The following is a 25,362-nucleotide window of genomic DNA, read 5'->3' as shown; positions in this document are numbered from 1 at the left end:
TTGGTTTTGATTAGTAGGGCAGATTTATTTCCTTTGGTACTGGACAATAGAAAATGGAAGCGGATACTGTGCCTCATTTGTTGTTAGTAAAGCCCTCCTTGTTGATAGAATAATTAATTAAGGCAACTCACCAGAATCACCTCAGCAAGAAATAGTGGTTCTTAACCTAGAGGAAAGGAAAAGACCATTGGGCTCCCAGTTTGACTGAGATATAGGATTTCTCTGGCCCAGCTTCAGAAATCCTGCGGGTTATCAGATTTAGAATTATAATGTTAGTACTTTCAGTTAAGAATTGTCTATTTGTTTAGCAATTATATAAATGTTGAATACTATTTTGGTTAATAGTTTATTTTGACAGTATTATTAAGGGCTTCTTATAACTGATTTTAGATGTTATTTCAATAATATATCTGGAGAATATATCTCAAAATAATAATTTTGAGAATTTTCATTTTAAGTATTAAAGTTTTGTTTCTGTGATATGAATTTACTAAAAGCAAGGATATATTTAATATTTATTGAGATCATGAGCACATTTCAAGTGTAAAATTTTACTTAAGAGCCTATATTTTTGAAATTACTAGATTTCAGGTTCACATAAAAATTACAATTTTTTAAATATAAGGAAGAGTGAATTAACTAAATATTTTGCATTGTCTTTCTCATGTAAAAATGCCCTGGCTTTTTTTTTCCTCATAGGTCTTTTTGTAATCAGGGTTAATAGCTTTTGTAAAATGGGTTAATAGCTTAATGTAAACAAGTTAATAAAATAACGTGTGCTGTATAATGCTGTCCACTACTATAGCATCAAACATATTTTTGATTTACTATTGTCACTATTAATACAATTTTCAAAATTTAGACAAGTTATTACCTATAATTTGCAGTGTGTTTAAAAAAATCCTCATCAAAAAGTATTGTACGAGGGTGAGTCAAAAATCATCCACACTCTGGTTATATTAAAACTTCTGTTGGCCACAGTGTCTTATCAGCGATTTCCATTCAAGGCTACTGTCTCCCCAGTGACTGCTATGCAGGCATGAACGTATTACATCAGTTTATTTGTAACTGTGGTGCGAGCAAAAATGGATGCCCCGCTTGTGATTTGCGTGAAAGAAGAGCAGCTTGCAGTGATTTGTTTTTTGTGGTCTGAGGGTGTACCTGGTGCAGTTATTTATCTAAGGCTTTTTGCGCAGTATGGAGAAAGTGTTTTGTCGCGAAGAAGTGTGTATGAATGGTTAGAGATGCTTATTGAAGAGCTGAAGCCTAAACTTCGGATTAAATGCAGAGGACTGCTTTCCAAGGGCGTTGTGATCTTGCATGACAATGCACGTCTACACACTTCTGCCCACACTGTCAACACTGCAAAAATTTCGTTTTGAGGTGTTAAAGCCTCCTCCCTGTAGTCCTGATCTTGCTCCATCGGACTTTCACCTGTTTGGCCCCCTGAAAGTGGCCCTAAGAGGACAAAGATTCACTTCTGATGAAGAAGTAAAGACAGCGGTGCATTTGTGGCTCGGAACTCAGCCTAAAACATTTTTTAATGAGGGAATATGAAAGCTTGTTGACAGATGGACAAAGTGTATTGAAAAGCAAGGCGATTGTATTTGTCTTTACTAAAAGTTAATTAAAATAAATTCTACAGCTAGAGTGTGGATAATTTTTGACTCACTCTCATAAATGATTTCATCTTGATTAAAAATAATAAACAGCTTTGTAATTGTTTTTGTGTATAGTTGACTATGCAAATTTCATTTTTAATATCCATAAAGCCTTTAAGTAAACCTGTTTGGTAACATTTTTTAGATTGCTTTCCATATATTAACTCATGCTTCTGGTGTAATTTATATAGAAAACTACTTCATTGTTGTGTTGAAATTCTCTAAAAAGTTCTATAATTCTTACATTTTCAGCAGATTAACTTTTATCATGAGAAACTCTTCTGTCAAAACTTTATTGTGATTTTTTAAAAAATTCCTGGTTTTGCAGCTTTTCTTTACATAGAAAAGTTAAAAGCCTTCCCTATTGTGAGAGAAGATAGTCTTAACTATGTAATTTGAAAGAAAGTAAATCTTAGTGCTAAAAAAGTAGCTTAATCATACTTACTAAAAGCGAATTGGATATACTTTTGCTCTAACGCTATTATTTTCAGGCTGCTTTCATAGAATTTTCTTTGAAGAATAACGTATGTCTTTGGTTGACCTTTGTAGTATCAGATGTATCAAATTTATCCAGGGTAGAGTACAGCCATATGTAGTACCTGGAGGCTTAATAAACCTTCATATGATAGTTATGTTTGGGCTGAAATGCATAAAAACCTTTTCAGACTTTTCAGTATGTATGTCTATTCCCTTAAATATTTGAAATTTCTAGATATTTTACTTTTTTCTTAGTATTGTTTGGATCACATAACTCTACTTATATTGGATAAGTTACAAATCCCATGCACAATTACATAACCTGAAATTAATACATTCTTTATTCAGTTTGTGAAAATAAACCTTTTTAATTTTCCATCTTTGTAAAGTTTTATATTTTTGACATTTCCATTTTCTTTCTATTTTCTTTATTAGGGAAGAACTTAACAATTACAGGACAGTTTTATGTTCTTAATATTTTCAATTATGAAGACTCAACTGCAACCTGTGAAATAATGTTGTAGAAAATAGACTATCTTGGCATGACTAACCTTTTATAAAGTGTGAGTGTAACTCATCAGTACCTGAAGGAACTAATTATAATACATGACGCTAAGCTTGAAACTTTGATGTTCAGTGCTTTAAACATGATAATATAGTTGTTTAGTATAAAGAGTGTATATTTTAGTTACAAGCATATAACATTTTCACCTAGGGTGCTGCAGTACATTACCTCATTGGAAATTTAAACTAGTTCCTATAAATCAATGTAATCTTTCTAGTTGAAAATACCCAGAAAGCTCCTAAGATGGAAATCAGTTATTCCCCACCCCCACCCCCAAAGGACCTTTATCTGTGGTTTATTTTAATAGAAGTTTGTTTAGATCAAAAGTTGCATTATTGGATCGATGTAGAATAAAATGCCTTGACGTCTTGTTAGGATAGAGTTGGTAGTAAGAGAACCTAAACTCTACTTGAAGAATAAATTTCTGATCCTTATCTCTCACGTCCTATTTCTTTGGACATCATGTACATTTTGGTGATCTTTTGGGGAAGAAAAAAAAATCACACCCTTGAAAGTAGGTTTTACTGAAAAATGTAGACGCTTTGAAAGAAAAATCAAACAATGAAACTTATTGTTCATACTTCTGGATCTTCATGTATTGTTCTGAAAGGCTCGTGTATTTTCTGAATAATTTATGCATTTTGATATAGGAGTTTACCAATAACATTAATTTACCTATATGCATTTTTCTCTTCTTATATGTTTTCTTAGGTTCCCTTATCCAGCTTTTTAACTTTGTTTCATAACTGTCTTTGATCTAGCCTGAAACTCCTGCTGCAGCTAAAATCACTTCTCCAAGGCAAAGCTTTTCTCTGTACATCTCCTGTAGCTGTTTTAAAATGGACAGTAAAACAAATGAATGTAACTAATACAAATTTTTTACAGTAGTGGTGTGATAGGATTTTAAAGGCCAGCAATTATATAGATTGAAATAAATTATTTCAGCTGAAATTCAAGAACTATGTAAGGAGCACAGTTGATGCAATTTTGCATATCAGTGGTTTACTTTGTATTTAATCATGTTGATAGATCTAACATTCTTCATGGTGTTGCTTTAAAATTAGGGAGAAAAAACATTTTTAGATATTGGAATACTAATAATTGGATTTCTTAGTATTCATATGGGTTCTATAATGTTTTATTAATTATATGTTTAACCTGAAAAAGTTAGAACATACATCAGGTTTTTCTACCATTTTTGTAGTTGGGACACTAAAATGTAGCTAGAGTGCAGAATTGAAAACACTTTTGTATCATCTATAAGGATTAAGACAGAAACAAATTACTTAGCGTTAAGTATCATTGCTTTACTTAGCCATTCATTTGTTCACACAAAGTTATTAAACATACACCATTTGTCAAATCTTATGTAGGGCACTTAAAAATATGAAGACAATGAAGATATAGTGCCTGCCTTCAAATAGCCACTAGGTTAATGGGGAAATAAATCAGTGCCTAGATCTTTATAATTTAATATTGCAAGTGATGTACTCAGGGTCCTTTGTACACAAAGATCAGAGGCTAACTGCCCATTCTAGCAGTAAAGGGGTCCTGGGGTAGGTTTGCGTTGGAGATAACTTGAGAGCTGAGTCTTAGAGGACACTGGAGTTTCTGTCTGGGGCTGGAATTGATGGGGAGAGAATGGTGTGTGTGAAGGGCTGTAAGGCAGCATAGCATAGCGTCAGAGCTCCCAGATGTAGATTCTCCAAAAGAAGATGGATGCTGAGAACATCAGGAACTTTATGCCAGGGTTGAGAAAAAGTAGGGAACTTGTGGTAGAAATCTTTCTTGATTTCTGCATTCACCCAGCCAGTTTAATACCCACTATGCTAATTGAATCTCTGAAGAACTTAACAGGAGAGGATTTTTAAGGCAATTCTGTCATTTATTGACTTAAGTATATACTGAGTGCTTACTGCAGGCCAGACATCTTGCCAGGTGTTTTTTTTAAACAAGGTTTAATTAAACAGCACAGCATCCAGAGGAAAGAAATGTACCAAAGACTCTAACCTGAGACCAGATTATACATTGTAGAAGGGGATTAAGAAAAAATCAGTGCTAATTGGGAGAAGGAGCACTGTAATCAGAAACAACTTGAAAATAAATCATATAAATTATTTTTTAAAAGAAAAGAAACCGATCCACATGTAGACAAAGATGGACGCACACATACACACACACACTCTTCACACACATCACTCTAGTCTTTTATTCAGTGTTGATGACAGCTCCCATACTGGTCGCTGTGGTAAAGGACAAGGGTTAGACATGAGAAAAGAATGCTCGGCCCCTCTGCCACCCGTGGAATGAGATTTAAGATAATCAGAGAGGGAACCCACTAAATCGTCAAAAAGAAGGAAACTTGCCAGGTGTTTTCTTTACAGCTTCTCTACCTCGGTGCTAAAAGTTACTGTTCCAAATTCACATCTAAGTAAAGGAAGAGAAACTCGCTATGATGCTCTGATATGGTGGGAAATCAGTGATGCAGCCATGAGGTACCAGTATGAGGCACAAAGGCAATGTGGTTCCTTCTAGTCAAACAGTCCTTGGAGATCAGAACTAGAACTCAAGCCTCAGGCTTGTCAGCCCACATTCTCTCCATTAACCACCATGAGAGAGACGGACATAATCAGGTGAGAGGGACAGTTCCAAGCAGCTCAGACATTCATGTGCTGCTAGTCACATCTGTATTATGCTTCATAAAGATAAACTGAAATGACGCATTCTAGGATGTCCTTCCCAAGTTTGGACATATTAAGAATAGGAGTATTTGAAAGATATACTTCACCACGATTTCTGGAATTACTGTTGTGTTACTAATTATATTTCCTGATACTCTCATGCTGTTTCTTTTTGCAGACAAATGGATGGTAAACCAGAGAGGCCCTTAGTAACATATGCAACGTACCGAGGCTCCAGACAAATGAGGAAGTATTTGAAGCAGCAGACTGTGTCGGAAACTGTGAATCCCTTAGACAGAGAGAATGAAAGTTCCGACTCTAGTTCGAGCACACATGTTGGCCCTGGAAGTGAGATGGAGGCTGGGATGGTGTCATTGTCATCAGCTAGCACAGATGTATCTGTGCAAGGACAAGTGCTCAAAGGCCTGTTAGAAGACTCTGATTATAATAAAGTAAATCTCCCCACAGAAAGCCATTCAACAAACAACCAAGAACTGTTGAACACTGCTTCTTCTAGGGATGTTTCAAATAGAAACAATCATGGGGGACCTGAGAGAAATAGGTCATCCCATTCTGTGACTAATTCCAGCTCCACTGCTGGAGAATCTGACTCACAACACCATGTAAGTTGTGCACCAGTTTCTCAGACTGACAGAAATCTGGTATGTTCAGCATTGTTAACAGAAAGTAACAGCAGCAAAATTCCTTGCAGTACAGACTTGCAGAGGACAGCAACACCAGCAACGATGGTAAAAGAAAACAGCTCGGTGATGAGTGATGGAACGCTGGTGCAAAGAGAGGAGCACGTTGAGCCTGAGAGCCCTGCTATTTCCGACTTCTCTTGTAGTAAATCTGCTGGGAGTGACACTACCAAACATGGAAATACAGATTTGCCAAGTCCAAATAAATCAATTAGGTGTGAAGCTCAGCAGTTGCCAGAGAGTAAGTGTTCTGACAAGCAAACTGTAGATAACTCATCAAAGCATGCTGCCAGTCACACCAGCACCACTGCTCTCCAGAGACATGCTATAACAGACACAGAACTTGTAAGTGAAGAAAACAGATTGTCTGCCCAAGACACACAGAAAAATTTGGCTCCTTCAGAGATCAAGCAAGAAACAGAAAGCACCTCAGTTGGTGAACCCACAACTCCAGGTCATGTAAAAGCTCCAGAAGATAGAATCAAGTCATTAGCCAAAGACACTGACCAGTTGTTGGTACCAGAAGCCAAAAAGCTTGTTCGGCCACATGGCAAAATGCCTCCCATTGTTAGAATGAATCGAAAGGACTCTGCCTCTGTAAAACACACCAGTGAATCAGTAGTTGTGGCATGCTTAGAAAATAAAATAGCACCTGAACTGGATTTTGAACTTAATAGAAATCACATTTCAGCATCTCTTCTTGACTCTGAGAGTCCTCAGCAAGCCAAAGCATCACTAGATGCCAGGACATCTCTTAACCTTGACCACAAAAAATTCGATTTCAGTACTTCATCTCCTACCTTTGTTTCTGGAGTTGGCATGCTGAGCAAGTTGGATATTCCCGTTTTAAAGAATGAAGCTTCTTCTGTGCTCATTGAAACTATGGATGTCAACATTGTTGGTATTTCCAGTCAGCCTAGTGAGTGTCAAGAAGAAAATGTGGCAAATCATGTTGAGGCCAGAGACAAGAAGAGTTTCCCTGCTTGCCTTCACCCTAAGCATGCATCTGCAATTCTTGAATCCAAGGGAGTTCTTCCTGATAGTGAAAAATGCCAGTTTCCACTAGATCTTGAAGCCAGTGACACCCACTTAACTGTAGTGGGCTTGAGGTTTGAGTCTGAAAGCCTCTCTGAGGACCACAGTTCCACTTCATCTCAAGGCTGCGATAAAGCAGAGTTAATGCTGTCAAACGCCAAAGCAAGTAAGAGCACTATGGACAAGTCTGATTCTTCTTTCTCCTTGGAAACCAAAACTGATAACACTGCAGAAATGTTATCAAAAGCTGAAGTTGATGGTCAGAACAGTGTTCCTGCTGAGTCACATTCTGGAAAAGGAAAAACTCTAGGTATCTCCAAGATATCTGTTTCTGAAACAGAGCCCAGAGACACTTCTCAGGATAAAATTTCTTTTCCACTTGAAATTACAGATGTGCCAGCAAATCCTATTTTATCAGAATTGACTCCCCTAGAAGTTGAACAGGACAAAAGTTTTCAGTTAGTGGATCATAAAGAGATTAAAGAGAAATATTCAGATGCCGGCCTTAAAGAGAATTACCAAACTGAGATTTCTCCTTCTGCCTCCAAGTGTCAAGGTCTACAGGAAACAGAGGTGGAAGCCTCAGGTCATCCTCCTGCTCTTCTCCAAAGTAATATACTTGGGACTTTACCTCCTGTTCATGATGGAAAACTTACTAGGCAAATGGCACAGAATTGTGAAGCCAACTCTTCTGTGATTCATCAACCTTCAGTTATTTGTGAGACCAAGATGGTTTCTGTTTTTTCAGAAATGGCAGAACTCAGCTTAACTAATACTTCGCCAAAATTCCAAGAAACCGACAGCACAGAAGTAAATGCACCTTTTCTGGGTACTGCTATCAGTTTGGGAAAAAATGCTTTTGCATCTGAGGAGTCAAGTTTTCTTACTAAGCCTTCTGTTCTGAGATCAGAAAAGAGAGCCTCATCTCACAGAAAGAAAGAGGATGCTCATTTCCTAAGTGGTGGTATGGACAGCATGGCTTCTTCCTCAAGTAACTCTGAAAAAGTTAGCATGGTTACAAGTTCACATAATCCCCCAAATAATTTTAGTTCTGGAAAAGTTCCCATAAATGTCCCCCGTGATGGTGCCTCTTTAACTAACCTGCTGTCCCCTAATAGCTCTTATTTGGAATTTGCGACAACTATCCCAACAGGGGCAGAAGTTACCCCACTTCAGGACCATTTTGGGAATCATACTGGGACACTTGATTTCCCGACTGCTGCCCAATTTGACAATGCCATGGAAGCAGAGACTGGAGCCGTTGCTGGGGCCCCAGCGTCAGTTAACAGCTCAAGCCAGCAGTGTTCTGAAGCATCTGCTGAGCACACAGAAGCCAGGAGGAGAGCACATGACCAACGTTTGGACCTTGAAAGTGGTTTATGTAAAAAGGATGATACATTGATTGGTGAGCTCTTTAATTCTGTCAGGGAAGAACTAAAATCCAAACACACAGCTGGTACCTGCCAGGAGCACATAGCCATAGACGGCATAATGAATCCAGGTACCCTGGAAGAAGACATCCCTGAGAAAAACCCATCAGAAATGGCACTCACAGGGATCCAGCTGACAGAGCGTTTGGAAGAGCAGGCCATGGAAAACATGTCTGAAGTTCAAGGGGAAGAAAAGGCCTGTGTTTCACCTATGGTTGGTGAGAAGAGTCTCCTTCTTGATTCTGATAGAATGAATATGTCTTGGTTGTTAGAAGATCAAGCTAGGGAATTAGTCAACGAGATTATTTATTCAGCCCAGGAAACCTTAGCAAATGATGCTGAGGAAACCTGGGATTCTGAACTTCAGGCTAATAGTTCAAAAATTCTGAACAGTGACCGTGTTAAGCCGCATGCTATGGTAAGGGAGTTCTTGGTGTCAGAACAGGCAGTAAATCAAAGCACAAGTGAAATTAGTGAAAAAGTATTAAGCAGATTCTTGGCTGTAGGTAACTTAGTTAGTGCCACAGAGTCAATGAAAGGTAGAGAAATTGCTCTCTACCACCCAAGACCCCCTTTTTCAGGAAATAGAGGTGGACAGTCTGATAGTATAAATTTGCAGGAATCAGATACTGTTTCACTAGCTGAAGACATGCCCCATACAGGGTTAGATGATAAAGCAAAAACACATTCATTTCTCAACGAGGACTCTAAAGAGAGAATGGAAATAGTGTGTGTTGATAATCACAAAACTGAGACAGAGGATACAAGAACTCTTGTATTAAATTTCAAGTGGCCTCCACTTGTGAATGATGACATCCATGTACCTGGGACATCTAAAAGCAGTTTGTCTGATACTCTTATATGTATATCTGAAAAAAGCTTGCCAGGACACAGTAATAAAAGCACACCCCTTGCAATGTCAGAAGTAGGGAAAGTACACAAGAAGGATACTGAAGCAAATATAGGAAAAATTGAGCTTATACCTTCCATGTTAGAAATGGGAAAACCAAATAAGAAGGATGCTGGGTTGAATATTATGAAATATGAGGCAGTCCCCCCTATGTCAGAAGTGGGAAGAGCACATAAAAAGGATGCTGAATTGAGTACCTTAAAAACTGAGCCAACAACTGGAATTCTTAAAATGAGAGAAGCATGCCAAATGGATGCTGAGAGGTATATTGAAAACACTGAGGGATTCCCTGCCATTTTAGAAACGGAAAAAGCTTATAAAATGAGGGATACTGAAGGGGATATTGGCAAAACTGACATGATGCCTGTTATGTCAGAATTGAAAACTGTCTACCAAAAAGATTCTGAAGGAATAACTGGAAAGACTGAAGTGATACCTGCTACATTAGAAATGGAAAATATTTACCAAAAAGATGCTGAAGGGGATATTGCCAAGACTGAGGTGACACCTGTTACATTAGAAATGGAAAATATTTTCCAAAAGCATGCTGAAGGGGATGTTGGTAAGACCGGGATGACATCAGTTATGTCAGAAATGGACAATGTCTACCAAAAAGATGTTGAGGGTACTGATGAAAAGGCTGAAATGATACCTGCTACACTAGAAATGGAAGATATTTACCAAAAAGATGCCAAAGGAAAGATGGGCAAAACTGAGGTGATGCCCATTACATTAGAAGTGGTAAATATCTATCAAAAAGATGGTGAGGGGATCACTGGAAAGACTGAAAGACCTATGTTGGACATGGAAAACACTTACCAAAAGGATGCTGAAGGGGTTATTAGGAAAACCGAAATGGCGCCTGCTTTTGTGTTAGAAGTGAAAGAATCAGGCAAGAAGGCAGTACCTTCCTTAGAAATGGAAAAAGCATATAAGAGAGATGCAAAAGAGACAATTGGGACGATTGTGTCCATGCCCTGTAAGATAGAAATGGAAAGAACATCCCCAGAAGATTCTGATGGGACTATCAGGAAACACAAAGTCTTGTCCACAGTGGTAAACATTGAGAAAATATATGGAACGGGTCTGGAATTGCCCACTATACAAGCGGGGGCCACGCCTCCCGCATTTGAAGCTGAGAAAGCCCTCCAAGAGGATGCTGAAGTGAGTAGTGGAGAAATGGAGAAAGAGCCTACTGAAATGAAGATGGGCTTGATAGCATGTGACACTAGACTTGCCTCATATTTCAGGGGTTATGAATCACCTACCTTAAGTAAGGATTATGAAGGCTACCCAGCCTTAGCAATGCCAGATTTTCAACCCGAGGATACCACAGGAAGGCTAGACAGAAGAACATCTGTTACTGCAGTACATAAGAAAAGAAGAGATCTAGATTATGGAGATGAAAAGGAAGAACCTAACTTAGCCTTCATTTCTCAGGATGAACAAGAAAATTCCTCCTTTACTATATTATATGAAGAGCCCCTTCAAGATGAGGACACGTATGCTACTGCAGAAGTAAGAAGGACACACTCCCTCCTGATTCCTGCCACATCTGCTGACAGCATGCCTGTTTTCGCATGTGAAAGGTCTGAGAGTAGAACTGACCTTGTCCATTTTGAAAAGGAGACTAAATTAGGTGAGACATTCGATGGTGATAGTTCAGAAATGTTCTTATCAGTAGAGGCCAAAAGGTACAAGATTTATCCCTTAGCTTTGTCTCCCATTTATGAGGATGACAGCTCTCAGGAGGACATTCTGTCTAGTGAGGTCTCACCTGGTCATCATGGCTCCACAAAATCAAGAGAGAGTACAAACCAGCCCTCTTCTGTTCTATCGCTTCTCCAGTCAGTATCGGAGCGTTTAAAGATGAACTTTGATGAAGGTGACAGACAGGAGGGAGGGGAAGAGGAGGAAGAGGAGGAAGGGGAAGAGCCGTTGTGTAAAGGAAGTCTGAGAGCTGGAAGGCAGGAAACTGTTACTTTCAAACGGCCAGATACTTCTATCACATTTTACCCTGATGATGATCAGGAAAGTACTGGAATTTCTAAGATTTCTTATGTGACGTCAAATGAGCCTACTACCTCTAATCTGCAGATTGGTCTGTGGCCAGAAAAGGCTTCATTGCTACAAAAATCCGACCTTACTTCCAAACTGCATTCTTCTTTAAAGAGCGCTTTTCATCAGTATTTGCAGACTTCCAAAACCCACTCCTCAGAAAAAGGAGCCAGATTTGGTGGAGTTTTTCAGGAACCAGTGTCAAAATACTTCCCTGCTCAAGACACCCCAGGCCGATTAAGTCCATTCACAGAGGTAAGTTATTTTATTAACTAGTGAAGTAGTGCTTTGAGTCATGAAATGGTCTAAAAGCTTATTAAGAAAATCAGTGTTTTGAGGCTGTGTGAAGATTGTTTTAAAAAATACCAGAGGTTACTTTGTTCTTTGGTGGAATTATAGCATAACTCATACATTTTAGCTGGGCTGTTATGTTTGAGAAGACGAAATTGCTTCATCAGAATTTAAAAGACATAAGAGAGAAAGAAGCAGGTTGTATCCCAGTTCTTTGCTAGTTTTTAGCTTCAAACTAAGTGACAACACTATGAGTTTCTCAAGATACTATGTGTAGAAAAATTGTCCCTTTCTGCTGAGCTTATGTCTCATGAAAAAAATTTCACAATGTTTAAAAATATTTTAAATACTTAAAATATTTTCGGTGTTTGCCTGACAACATTCTCTCGCTGTAGTTGGTCTTATTCTTGTTCATGCATAGCAGGGCAGTGAACAGACTAACTCAGAGAAAGGGAGATGAAAACATTAAAGCTGGAAAATGTCTTAAAATTCAGTTACGCTTTTCAAGTTAGAAATATTTAAATGTTTCCTATAGAATAATCACTGAACATGGGACATTCCTTTCTGACATTTCCAAGATCATGGAACTTTCTCTAGCATTCCCAAGGGCTGTATCTTTACTTTGAATACCCTTCGTAGCAAGTACTAACACTTGAATACCAACCAATAGCTTGCAAGGCAAGTCCTTTTAAAAGAAAGGTTGGGATTTGAAGAAATGTTTCTTTAATGGTTCCCTGTTGCCTACTAAGTCAAGTGCAACCTCTTCACTCAGTATTACAAGGTCCCTGAGTTTTTTTTGTTTAACCTTGTCTCTTTGTGCTCTGGTTACACACCCTGTAAGATGTCTGTACTTTTTCTCAAGATGTTCTTTTCCTGGAATTTTTTTCTTTACTACCCCCCACACCAGCCCGCCACATGTCTTCACTTATTCAAATCCCGTTTTTCAAGGTCTTCTCCATACCACTTCCTCAGACAAGTCTCTTGGAAACTTCCCTCTGCCATCACCTCACCTCCATGCTGGTGACATTTCTCTTGACTTCCATAACTTGGCATTTTGATTGTATTTTACCTGAGGGTTTAACTGAATCCCCGACCTAGAAGAGTCACGGGAATGTGATCATCTGTTTCCCCTTTCTAAGCTATAAGCTTCTCGAGGGCAGAGACAAAGCTTTATTTTCCTTTGTATTTACCTTTATATCCCTTGTAGTACCTAAGAGGTGCACTTTGTAATGATGGTCACTAAGTAAATATGTGATAAGTTGATTTTGTAACTGCTAAGAAAGTGAACTATATATCTGTTTCTTAAGGCTTACTTCTTCCACTTTTATTATTTCAGAATGTTGACAAACAAACTCTGAAGTGTAACCCAAGACCTGGGAAGGTAAGCACAAGTTTCTTAGGTAGACTAAAATAAAATATGAGAAGTAAGGTTACTTTTAGGTTTGGGGAGTTTAAATACTTTTAACTGACTTGGAAAATTGTTGTCTTACTCAAGGATTCAGCACCTAAAGGAATATTTACTTTTATATATTTAGGATATTTTATTTTCTACATTCTAGGACATTTTGGAATTTTAAATGCATTCTTAAAATTAGTTATTGTGCCTCCTTACTCTGTGTTACAGATGGTTATCTATGATCTCCGTGGAAGTAAACATAAACAAGAGATCTACTGTAACATTCCTGATGCTACATCTTCGTCCTTTCCGAATGGGGTACTGATAAAAGTTGTAAGGGGCTGGTAAGAGATCTCTTAACATTTTATAGCATTTCCCCCCTAAATTGTTTTCTTGCTGTTCATGCTTTATGGTTTTTTTCTGTATTAAGGCCACATTCGTTTTCCTCTAGAATAATTTTTTGAAACATTATTAGTGTTTTAGAACTTAATTGTTCTTTATTTCCTGTGGCAGAAAATATAGGTTGTTTCTAGTACTTACAGCCTTCAGTAAGTAGTAAGTCCTAATATATACAATATATATAATCAGTACCCTTTTGTAACTGCATTATTAGCAGGAAAGATATGGCAAGCTGAGTTGAAGGCTTCAGTTGAATGAAGCATAGCTTTGAAAATGAGTTCAAAACTTGTGGGATGCTAAGGAATGTGAAGGCCACATGCTTAAAATCATTTGTATCACTGACCTGCTCAAGAAGTGAAGGATTCTTTGTTGTAAAAATGACAGAAAACCTCATTTGTTATTATGGGCTACATCCCATGGACGTGCGGGGGCCAGAATCTCTTTGTCCTGTGTCTGCGTTACCCACTGGTCAGTAGTCATGTTATAAGCGGTGTGGTGTAGTGTGTCCTCATGTAATGAAATGAGATACATGTGTTCTGTTATCCAACGACAGGAAAATTAGGGTAGAAGTGGAATTTGGAATTGTTAAGCTATTGTTTTTAATGTAAATGTGTATATAGCATTTGTAAAGTGTATGTATATATAAATATAGGCACAGGCATAGAGTGTGGTGCTGTGTTCAGGAAGTATTACTTCCAAGTTCTGTGCACTTGTATTCTTTCTTATACTCTTTGCTTATACTTACATTAGCATATATATCATTGTTTCAAAATAGGATTATATGCTATCAGTGGAAAATAGCCCAGAGTTTAAAATTTAAGTAGAGAAGATGGTCTGTGACTTCTAAGTATCATTTGTTTTATGCCTCATTTCTTAGAAAATTAATTATAACTGATCATGCTTTCATATTTGTTCAGCTGGATTTTATATGAGAAACCACATTTCCAAGGTCAGAAATGTGTCCTAGAAGAAGGGGAAAAGGTGTTAAATCGTGACTGGACCCTTCAGAATAGAAAGCATCCACAAAGAAACTTTGTGTTGGGATCTATCAAACGTGTTTTAAAGGTAACAGAACAGTTGATTTTTTCCCTGTTTTTTATTTTGTTTTGTTTGTCATGTAATAAAGCTCTACTTTGGCCCAACAATGCTTAGAAATGGTTGCTAATATTTGTGCTAATTTTATTAATCTTTATTATCATATTGATAATTTGTGACCAGATATGTATAAACTATTAAGTGAAGGAAAATTTAAAATATTACATGTAATCTGGCATGTAAAATATTACATGTTGCAATATATATATCTATTTTTATAATAGTAGCCAGGAGTATGCCATCCAGACATCTTTAGGATAAGATATTTCCAAATACATCTTTTTCTAGTGTAGATTTCTACTCCTCAGTGCAGCTGTGTGTGTGTGTGTGTGTGTGCGCATGTGTGTGTTTGTGTATGTATGTGTGTGGTGTTTATGAGAGAGAGAGAAAGAGGAGTGTTAGAAGAAATTAAGGAAGGATGGGAAGAGGAAGGGAAAAAGTGTTGCTTTTTTATTTTCTGTTTAGAAAATATTATTTAATACTAAGATGTGGAAGGTCTTGCCATATAATAATAAAACATTCTGTGGGAAGCGCCTCGGTGGTTTAGAGAAGGGGTGAGTTAGTGATAAGGACAGAATTCTCCCGTGTATTCTTAAGAGTTCCTTCAGCAGTAATGTAGTACATGATTTAGTGCGGTTACTCCTGTGACAGTCGTGGACATAATATATTTTTCAAATTATGCAGATTCTATTTTTGTGCTGAAAATGTCTACATTGAAGTCGACCCTGTCAATGATTTGGATCAGTGTTATTAAACCCTTGATAGTTGCAGATAGCATACAGAAAAAGAAGAGAGCACACAGAAAAGCTCATATTATTATAAAGCAGTGTCTGCATGCATTCATACCTTCTGCAGAACTGTTCAACCAACCTGTGTCTAACAAATATTTGTGTCTGCTTTTGGACCCAGTACTGTGATAGGCACTGGGAACAGAAACACAAGTGATATATGGTCTTTTACTTCAGATTGCTCAGAGTCCAGGGCAGAGACAGCTGAATCACATGACTGTATGAGGTGAGAAGTACTGTGCAGGGCCCTCCAGGTGCCCGAAGAAGGGGCACCTCACCTGGAGGAGGTGGCACCTGATTGGCATCTTGAGCGAGTAAACAGGGGTTCGGCAGCACGGGAGATGTGAGAGAGTCCCTAGCAGAGCCACTTGCGTCAGATACTGAGGTGCATGTCGGTGGCTTGCAGGTACTTCAGGGAGATTGATGGCTACAACACGGAGGGCAGTGTTCGTTTTCATTGAAGAATTTAACCGCAGGCAGTTCAGCTCACCAACAGCATGTGCGTGCTCACTTAATTAGCTAACTCACTAGAAATTCCGTGAAATGGATAATTAGTTTGTAGGTGGAATCTTCTAAGATTTAAATAACGTGTGGTTTTGTGCCTGCCTGTGAATGTCAGGCACCGTGCCAGGCCTTGTGGGGAAAAAAAAAAAAAAGATGAATAAAGTATTGTAAGCAGCAGCCGCCACACCCCCGCCCCAAATCAAACCACAGTAAAATCCAACAACAAATTCAGTCTGTTGAGCATGGGTATATAAATGGGTATTTGCACATCCGCCATTTGCTTCAAATATATTATAAGAAAGAATAAGTCATACTTGCATTTTTCCTTCTTCCATTGTTTGTTCGTGGAGTCATTTTTTAAATTGCAGTGTTAGTACCCACTTGTCTTGGACATGGTCGCAGCTTTTAGTGAGGAAGGAAAATAAAACTATTGAGCATTGAATGGAAAAGGCATTAGCATTGTTCTAAATATTTTACAAAGCAAGAATCAGGCATCAAACTGTTTCCTTTCTCCCACCTTGTCAAATTCTGCCTATCGATAGCTTCATTTTCTTGGCGGTCATTCCAGATTCACCTAGGCCTACGCCAGCTTTATCTTGTTTCATCACCTTTTAGTGGCTCTAATCTGAGTAGTCAAAACTTTAGTGTTCTTTAAAGATAGTACTTTCATGATGTCTTTGCTTTGCTGTGACTAGATAGAGCAAGTAAAGGAAGATACCAATAAGTGCTTTCTTTTCTCAAATAGAAAAAAATGAATCTTGCCCATTACTCTGTTTATCATGCATTCAATATTTTTTTAAAGGGTTGACATTTCCTTCCTTCAGAAGTTGCTTAGGTTTTCCCCTCATTAATAAGCCGAGAAGAGAGGGAGATGATGTCAGATCACGGGCTGAAGGTATTTCATGTAAGGTGGAGGCAAGTAGTTTTTCTTACTGTTTTTGTATTTCATTCCTACCCTGTTTCTCTCCTATAGCTTTGTCTCCATTCCTGCTAGTTGCTTTAATAGTCTAAGCTTGTAGATTTCACCAAGATGTATTTATGAAGTACATCGTGACTAGAAAAGTCTGCGAAGAAGCCATATAAACTTCTCTTTACTAAGAGTAAACTGCTTATTGTTGCTAGGTTACTATAAAGCACCATTCAGTTGCTGGTGTTTACTGCCTTTGGCCATCAAGAATTATACAAATCTTACAAAAGACATTATTTCTGTGGATGGCCATCATGGAGAAAATAGAACTTATCAGTGAAATCTTTTTCAGTCAACTAGAGAAAAAAAATGGTCCTCTAATAAAGATAGTTGAGAACATAAGCATTTTTGTTTTTATTTTCAATTTCTTAGCCATCATTATGCTTTTTCCATAATGCTGTTTCCTTCTCTGTTATGGTAGACTCATGCCTTTTAGCTTTTTCCCTTTTAAAATACACCACCCAAACATTGTTTGTATAACACAATGAAGAGGAAACTTATTTGTGTGAGACACTTGGTTATGTATTCCGTTACTGTACCTCAGATCCCTGGGGGAACATTAATATGGCAGCATTTTAAATAATGTTACTAGAACTCTATTTTTAATAGCAAACAAAAGAGACTAGAAGATTGACAGGTGACTCTTCTGGACATTTCTGGCTATTTTTTAAATGAAACTTTAGAAGGAAATATACTTTTTATACTATAAAGGGTATTTTAGGTTATGCCTTTTTACCGTATAGCATTTTAGAACTAACTTTCTGAAAACAAGGTATATCAATTTGCTTGATTTTGCATATTAATAAGAATGATTAATAATAAGAGAACTCAGTTTGGAGAAAGATTAAAATAATCAGAAAATTTCAGTTTTAAAATTGCAAAACAGATTATAATAAAAATATGATTGTTCAGTCTGTCACCTTGAATTGTTACTGCATTTACCTTTTTCATTAAAGCACAATCATTTGAATTTCACAATGTCCTAGATGAGAATTATGCTACTGAAACTTGAGTCGTGTAATTAAACACTCATGATTCCTGAGATATATTGTGTGTTCAGACAGAAGCACATCTGTAGTTTCAGAGAAGAGAAAAATAATTGTGGTTTTGATTCTTTAAGAAATGATAAGGTCTTTTTTGAGTTAGGATTTGACTATCAAAAACAAACCTGTGGTTTGCAAAGGGGAAACGTGGGAGGGAGGGCTGAGTTAGGAGTTTGGGATTAGCAGAAACACACTGCTATATACAAAACAGATAACCAAAAAGGACATACCGTACAGCACAGGGAACTCTACTCAGTATTCTGTAATAACCTATATGGGAAAAGAATCTGAAAAAAGAATGAATGTATATGTCTATATATCTACACATATATATGTATAATTGAATCACTATGCTGTACACCTGAAACTAACACAAGATTGTAAGTCAACTATATTCCAATAAAATTAAAAAAATATTTTCATAAGTAATAATACCGAAAATTCTTTAGTTACAGTAAAGGAAACATTTACAAAGCTTAGAGAGGACAAAAGCAGAGGTAGCATGGATACTGAAGAGTTGTGTAGAGTTAGTGTGGATCACTGGGTGGTTGTCATATTGTAGAAAGGAAAACAGAAATATAAGTGTGAAGTGCTTAGGTCTCGAGGAGTATGATGAGGGAAGTGGTGTTCTCACGAGCCCAGCTGTATAAAGACTAAGCTTACTCGACTGGTGGTCTAGGCCCATATTCAAAGTCTTGGCTTTGATGAAGGACCTTGACAGTGGAAATTTTAAAGGAAAGTTTGACAGGACGTGGTGACAGTGGGTGTGTGATGGAGTATAGGATCAAATTTCATAATGCCTTTCTTCTTCAAACCAACTTGTACTAAAGAAAATAAATACCACAAGTAGGAAAACAGATTTCCTTTACCCTCACATCTAATTCCTATTTCTTTTGTCAATGTAAATTAGATAACACGCTGAGGGAGTAGTGCCTCGCTGTTATTTATTTTTTATGTTCCCCATGAGATCAGCTTTTATTTAACTCCCTTCCTCCCTATGGCTTTGTTATGCTTCTAAGAAGGAAGGCTTACAGACTCTTGGCACTCAGATAGTTTGGTAACTCTGAACCTTGCTTAATGGAGCAAGACTTTTAAAAACAAAACAGAAAGAATTGGGGTAGTACTTTTTCAATCAATAATACTTATAATTTTCATGTAATCAATGTAACTCCTTAAAAAATTTATTTTAGACTGCTAAGGAGAAACAGTATTTCCTTTATACTGTTTTTGGATGGAAATTCAATTGAACAATGAGAATAATTGTAACTGCATGTCCAGGGTGTTGAGAATACTGGATTGTGTGTCTCTAGATATTTCAAAGCCAATTTTTTTTTTTTTCAGGATTGCAGCATTCCAGAGATAGAACTTTGCCCAAAGTCTGATCCAGCATGTTGTCCTATCTGCATACAGCGAGCAGTCCCCAATTTGGAAGAGCTGAATATTCCCAAATCTGTGTCTTTCACTGTGAAGTCAGGAGTGTATGTATCCGTTTCTGTTTATTACAGTGATTGATGGCTACGAAAGTTAACTTTTTGTTTCATATTTCAACTGGTGACATACACATTTCTGACGTTTTAATTAATTTTACTGTGTATACTTCTGGATACCCAAGAAATGATTTTTGCAGGGATTAAAACAAATTCTATCTTTTTTCGGATCCAATTAAGTCTTTGATATATGACTCACAAATATAGATTCTCAGACGTAGTTCTTGATAGATGCATCCGTTGTCTTTTCATCTACCAGACAGTGGGACTGAAAAATAAATACATGTCCCTGGCCTAAAATTCTGGAGCCTGAGCTATTTGTAGAATGTCTCAGTGCTGATAGTTATTGTGGGCCTTTGTAGTACCAGGGACGTGGCAATTTTTTATTACTGCTCTATTCCTGGAAGACAGGTAGAGCTACTCTCATGTCATAAATGAGGGAATTAAGTGGCTTGTCGCAAGCTACCAGCTGGTAAGCGTGGATTTGTCACTAGGCCTTTCTGATTCCCAAGGTACCTTCAGGATGGTGGGTCTGAATTCAGTTCAGTTCAGTCCCAGATTGGCTTGAATCATAGATTTTGTGTTGCCTTCTTCAACATGGATCCCTCTTCTCTCTTTCACCATTTTCATCTGCTCTGACGATGGTTAGTGTCGAATTTGGGGGTCACAGTTCAGCATCTTTCTTCATCTCCCCCAAAAGTAGATCAGAACACTTGGGCAGACGCAGTAATTGACATGATCCTGAGAAATGTCTGTAATTACTGAGTTTAGCTGATTGCTAAATAGGTCTTTTAGGAATCTTATTTCAAATGCTATTCCCGAGTCAGCCCAAGAACTGATATTGATTCTAAAACTGTGGGTCAAAGATGTAAAATGCTTAGTGGAATCCCTACCTCTGTTTGTCCTAGTTTAAAAAAGAATGGAATATAGTGGAATGGTTTTTATTTTTCAGTTACATCCTAATTGAATTAAAGGTTTCACACCTTTTAAATGTTGGAAAATTCTAAGGAAAGTAATGCCAGTGCTTGGAAAACATATGATAAACTTAGGATAGAGTCTGAATGTAAGTACTTAACAACATGTTAACTCGTTATATGCTGCCTGACAATGTCACTTTGAATGTGTTTTACTAGTGTAATTCTGTGACAGAGGTTTCTTTTTCTTTTTGCAGTTTTTTTTTCACTTTTAACTCTTACAGAACCAGATTAAAGTATTCCTATTATACTTTAACCAACCATTCATTTCTTATTTAGTTGGCTTGCCTACCCGGATATTAATTTCAAGGGGCAAGCTACAGTTTTGGAGGAAGACCATGGACTCTTTGAGATTTCTGCAGCGGAAATGAAATCATTGCGTCCACTTCAAATGGTAAGAAGATTTTATTTATTTATTTATTTTTATTGGCTGCACTGGGTCTTTGTTGCTGCACGTGGGCTTTCTCTAGTTGTGGAGAGCTGGGGCCACGTTCATTGCAGTGCGTGGGCTTCTTATTTTGGTGGCTCCTCTTGTTGTGGAGCATGGGCTCTAGGTATGCGGGCTTCAGTAGTTGCAGTGTGTGGGTTCAATAGTTATGGCTTGCAGGCTCTAGAGCGCAGGCTCAGTAGTTGTGGCACAGGGGCTTAGTTGCTCTGCAGCACGTGGGATCTTCCCAGACCAGGGCTCGAACCCATTTCCCCCGCATTGGCAGGTAGATTCCTAACCACTGTGCCACCAGGAAAGCCCCAGTAAGCAGATTTTAAAAGAAGCATTGTCTTAAGAATCCATGAATTCAAAATTAAGATAGCTCTGATGATTGGTCATGCATTTCAGTCTTGAGAAATGTATATGTATACTACTACTACTAAATAGGCAAACTATTCATACATTGTTTTTCTGCTTCTCTCAGTCTGTGTGAAAATATTTTAATGTTTTCTAGAAGACAGGTGTCTGAATTTACTTTATGCCAAATTTATCACAATACATGCAGTTTCCTTATAAGTAATATTCTGTGAAAATTTTGCATACTTTAAAAAGTTCTGAATTTGTTTTTTTTTGATGCTTATTGGAAAGTTGCTTGTTGTAAATTCCACTCTTCCATTGCAGTAATGAATGATAAGTTCAGTATTAATAATAAATGGGCAATTCTGTCAATGGTTGCTTTCTTAAAAGTAATTAGTGCCCGCATTAATGATTTATTTTGTTACATTTTTATTTGAGGGGAAAACTTTAATTAAATGGTGGCTATGTGATAAACCGTATTCGATTGTACTGTGCCTTTAAAAAAATAAAAACCAGGAAAAACAGAAATTTTAAGGAATATCACAGTGTGGAGTAGCATTGGAAACAAGGAAGTTATAAGCTAGAGCTTTTGTGAGGAGCGGGTTACCTTTTATGCTCTACATCCATGTGGTCACAAAGACAGCAAGTGTGATATGTGTTCATAGAACTTGGAAGAGGAAGTGCTTTCTCTAATATAGAATGCCCAGGGACTTCCCTGGTGGTACAGCAGTTAAGAATCCACCTGCCAATGCAGGGGACACGGGTTCGAGCCCTGATCTGGAAAGATCCCACATGCCGCGGAGCAACTAAGCCCGTGCACCACAACTATTGAGCTGGCACTTAGAGCCCATGAGCCACAACTAATGAGCCCATGCTCCACAACTACTGAAGCCCACATTCCTAGAGCCCATGCTCTGCAACACGAGAAGCCACCTCAGTGAGAAGCCTGCGCACTGCAACAAAGAGCAGCCCCTCTCTCCACAACTACAGAAAGCCCGTGCACAACAATGAAGACCCAACACAGCCAATAAATAAAAATAAATAAATTTATTTAAAAAAAAAGAAAAACAAGAAAGCCCAAGCAATTGTAGAGAAGAAATTTAGTATTAAGTGGTTTAGGAATCTACTCTGCCAAATGAAAGCTTTAAATCTACTAATAACTCCGGTGTTCTGAGACACTCTGCCATAGGATTAAATCTTTAATTGGTCACATGTACTTAAGCACTAGAGCTTGGTTTCCTTCCTGGTAGTGGTTATACTCTGGAAAGTATCTTTTTAAGATTTCTTACCCCATATACACTGATGTAGAGTTGTCTGACTTGATTTTGACTACTGTAGAGTTCTGTACTTAAATTTTTAAATTTTAAAATACCACAACTTAAATTTGACTGGTATGTAATTGTCACTAATCATATTTTTATATAACCTACATATGTCAGTTACTTTTGAACATTTTAAATATGTATATGTCTAATTAAAATTTCTTGTCATCTTAAGGGTGGACTGAAAGTGGAAATGCCTATGAACTTAAAGGTGAGTCTTGAACAGACTTCGATAGCAGGCTAAAAAATTTGAGTATTAATCTTTAACCATTTTGGACTATTAAAAAAAGGTTACTGGAATGTATGCTAATAATAGCTGGCTAATGCATATTGGGGTGGTGGGAAGTGACTGCACGCAGTGGTTGCTGAGGGCCAGGGCTTGAATGGGTAGAGGGCTCAGTATGCAAAGGTGGAGGTCTGTACTGACAACCCAGTCAGACCCAATAAGCACCTCCTAACAGGGTGGAAAGATGATAGGTTTGATATTTGTTTTGCGGCGTGGGCGGGGGTTGGGGGGCTTGAGGTGATAGCTAGACATTCAAGTGGAAATACCTGTCAGGTACTGGGGAGTGATGCTGAGATCAAGGACGATCAAAAGGAGATGTAGGTGATGTCGGTTTGAAAGTATGAGTATCCGAAGGGAACAGTAGAGGCACTGAAAACTGGGGTGGTAGTAGTGCTAGGATTAAGTATGCTTTGGGAGAGGAAAAGAAATGCAATTATAGAGTGACTGTAAAGATAGGAAGAAAAACCTGTGTTTAAGTTACAGCACTTCCAGAGGCAGGCAGGGAGGCAGGGATTCATCCATCCTCTTCTCCAAAACAAAGCACAGCTCCTCCAGCTCTCCCATTTCTGGGCTTCCTAATTTGTGGAATTGACTACCATTCTCTCAGTCATGTAAATAAAGTTTTTTAAAACTTAGTATCTGAGTGTATCTAATACACCTTGGCTATATATTGGAATCATACATATGTGAGTTTTTAAAAAAAAAATACTTATTCCTGGATTCCACTGCTTCTGAAGAGAGACTTTTTTGGTCTGGGATGTGGTTAAAGTTTTTCAAAGCTCCCTGGGTGATTCTAACATGCAGCCAAGGTTTTGAACCAGCGACCTAATAGACCAGAGTTAGTTGTGGCACTCCCTGAGTGACTTGTCTCCGTCTCCTTGTCTGCTGAATCAGAACTTCAGGAGTAGCAGGCTGGGAGTCTGACAGGTTGTAGAGCTGTGTGAAGGGAATGGCTATCCTAGATAGTCACAATTTCCAAGTTGTTAGATGGTGGCTTATGACTTACTCATCAAAGAATTATTGCTTTTTACTTAGGGTGAATATGTTCAGCATATGTAGCATGTATTAAACCCATCTCTTCCAATAAGCACTCTGAAAATTTAATACGTAGAAAATAGCAGGAGCAGTACTACATATTTTTTTCAGTCTGTGTAATGTTCTCAGTTTTTTTTTTTTTAAATAAAGAAGCTATAACTTGCTGGTTCAGTGTCCCTAAGCATGAGGTCTTACTTGCCAGCTGTGCACAGATTATGCCCTTAGCCATAAATAGGACCAGGTGATAAGAGTGTGGATGGATTACTGCTGTTATCACTGTTATCGCTTCCCTCTACTAAGGGCAGCTTGTATTTGGGAAGTAAAGGGCATGGAAGTGGTAGAAGAGAAGTGCTTGTACCAGTCCAAGTTTGGAGTAAATGAAATGCTAGAAATCTGTTTTCTGCTACATGCCCTCCTCCTCCATTTGAACCAAATATCCAATAAAAATACCAACATTTTTTCAATCATCTCTAACTTTTAGGAAGTTTTGTATTTAAATTCAGGAATTTGCATATCTAATTCTTCTCAATGACTAGTAGTGACCATACAAGCAATGTTACAAGAAACAGCATGTTTTCTCAAATCAGTAGATAATTTATGTTTATGCCCTGGAACCTCAAGAGAGTTTTTATTTTTTATAGGGGAAATTCAATAAAATATAAGGCAGATCTATATCAAATTTTGAACAGAGAAATAAATGTAGAAAGATAATTCAAGAATCAGTTATAAGACAGTTTATGAGATGGTCTTAGGATTTGGGTAATTAGAACAAGTAATCATCCTTGAGTGTACTGATATGAGGGAAACATGTTATCAAGATGTTTTACCTTTATGATGATAAAGACTCACATATTGCTTGTAAATGTCAGATAATGTGCTATATTTTGAGTATATATTAATGAAGAAAATGGACAATGATCCTTAATTCAGGTTGTGGCCTTAGTGTCATTTAAGTAAATCAGTATGTATTCTAAGATGTGACCATACTGAATAATTTTCTTTCCTATTTTTCAGGTTATTATTTATGAAAAACCTCACTTCCATGGACAGGCCAAAGAGTTTAGTGAACATGTAGATTCTGTCCCTAATTTTTTAAAAAATGATGTAGACTTTCATGGAATTGGATCAATTCGTGTCATCGGTGGAGTGTGAGTGTTATATTTCCACTATGTGATTCAGTTGTCTACTTTTGAAGATCAGCACAAAAACTGTGCTAAGCAGAGCAAAAACAACCTACCTTAATCTAAAAATATACATCCCTCTGAAATGGGGGAAATAAAAAAATATTAGTTACTGACAGCTTTCTGCGAACTCTTATTAGTAGTAGAGATTTTTGAGATGGATTAAATGAAGAAAATAGTTTCTAAAACTTAAACATGTAGTATTTCTAAACACATTATAGAAGATAAGAGTTGCAAGATGAAATTATTTTTGGACACATTATGCACGTGAATGAGAGAGCACCCCAATTTT

The 25,362-nt window shown here is 37.6% G+C and overlaps 1 protein-coding gene across 6 annotated transcripts in view; it reads left to right on the top strand.

Moving 5' to 3' along the window:
* The window catches only part of CRYBG3 (crystallin beta-gamma domain containing 3), a 111,452-nt gene that overhangs the window by 34,245 nt on the left and 51,845 nt on the right, over positions 1-25,362 (top strand). For all 6 annotated transcript variants that reach the window (XR_009047666.1, XR_009047665.1, XR_009047668.1 and 3 more), the window contains exons 4-11: positions 5,563-11,773; positions 13,146-13,190; positions 13,434-13,549; positions 14,522-14,669; positions 19,343-19,479; positions 20,742-20,856; positions 22,744-22,779; positions 24,904-25,037. Coding sequence is in view for 2 of the 6 variants with exons in the window: in XM_057696373.1 (XP_057552356.1) it covers positions 5,563-11,773; positions 13,146-13,190; positions 13,434-13,549; positions 14,522-14,669; positions 19,343-19,479; positions 20,742-20,856; positions 22,744-22,779; positions 24,904-25,037 (6,942 nt within the window). In the remaining 4 variants the exon portion in view is untranslated. The remainder of the gene's footprint in view (positions 1-5,562; positions 11,774-13,145; positions 13,191-13,433; positions 13,550-14,521; positions 14,670-19,342; positions 19,480-20,741; positions 20,857-22,743; positions 22,780-24,903; positions 25,038-25,362) is intronic.

Source organism: Hippopotamus amphibius, chromosome 10, assembly GCF_030028045.1.
Source record: "Hippopotamus amphibius kiboko isolate mHipAmp2 chromosome 10, mHipAmp2.hap2, whole genome shotgun sequence".
Taxonomy (NCBI): domain Eukaryota; kingdom Metazoa; phylum Chordata; class Mammalia; order Artiodactyla; family Hippopotamidae; genus Hippopotamus; species Hippopotamus amphibius.
The sequence above is the reverse complement of the archived record's forward strand: the minus strand, read 5'-3'. Positions and strand labels throughout refer to the sequence as shown.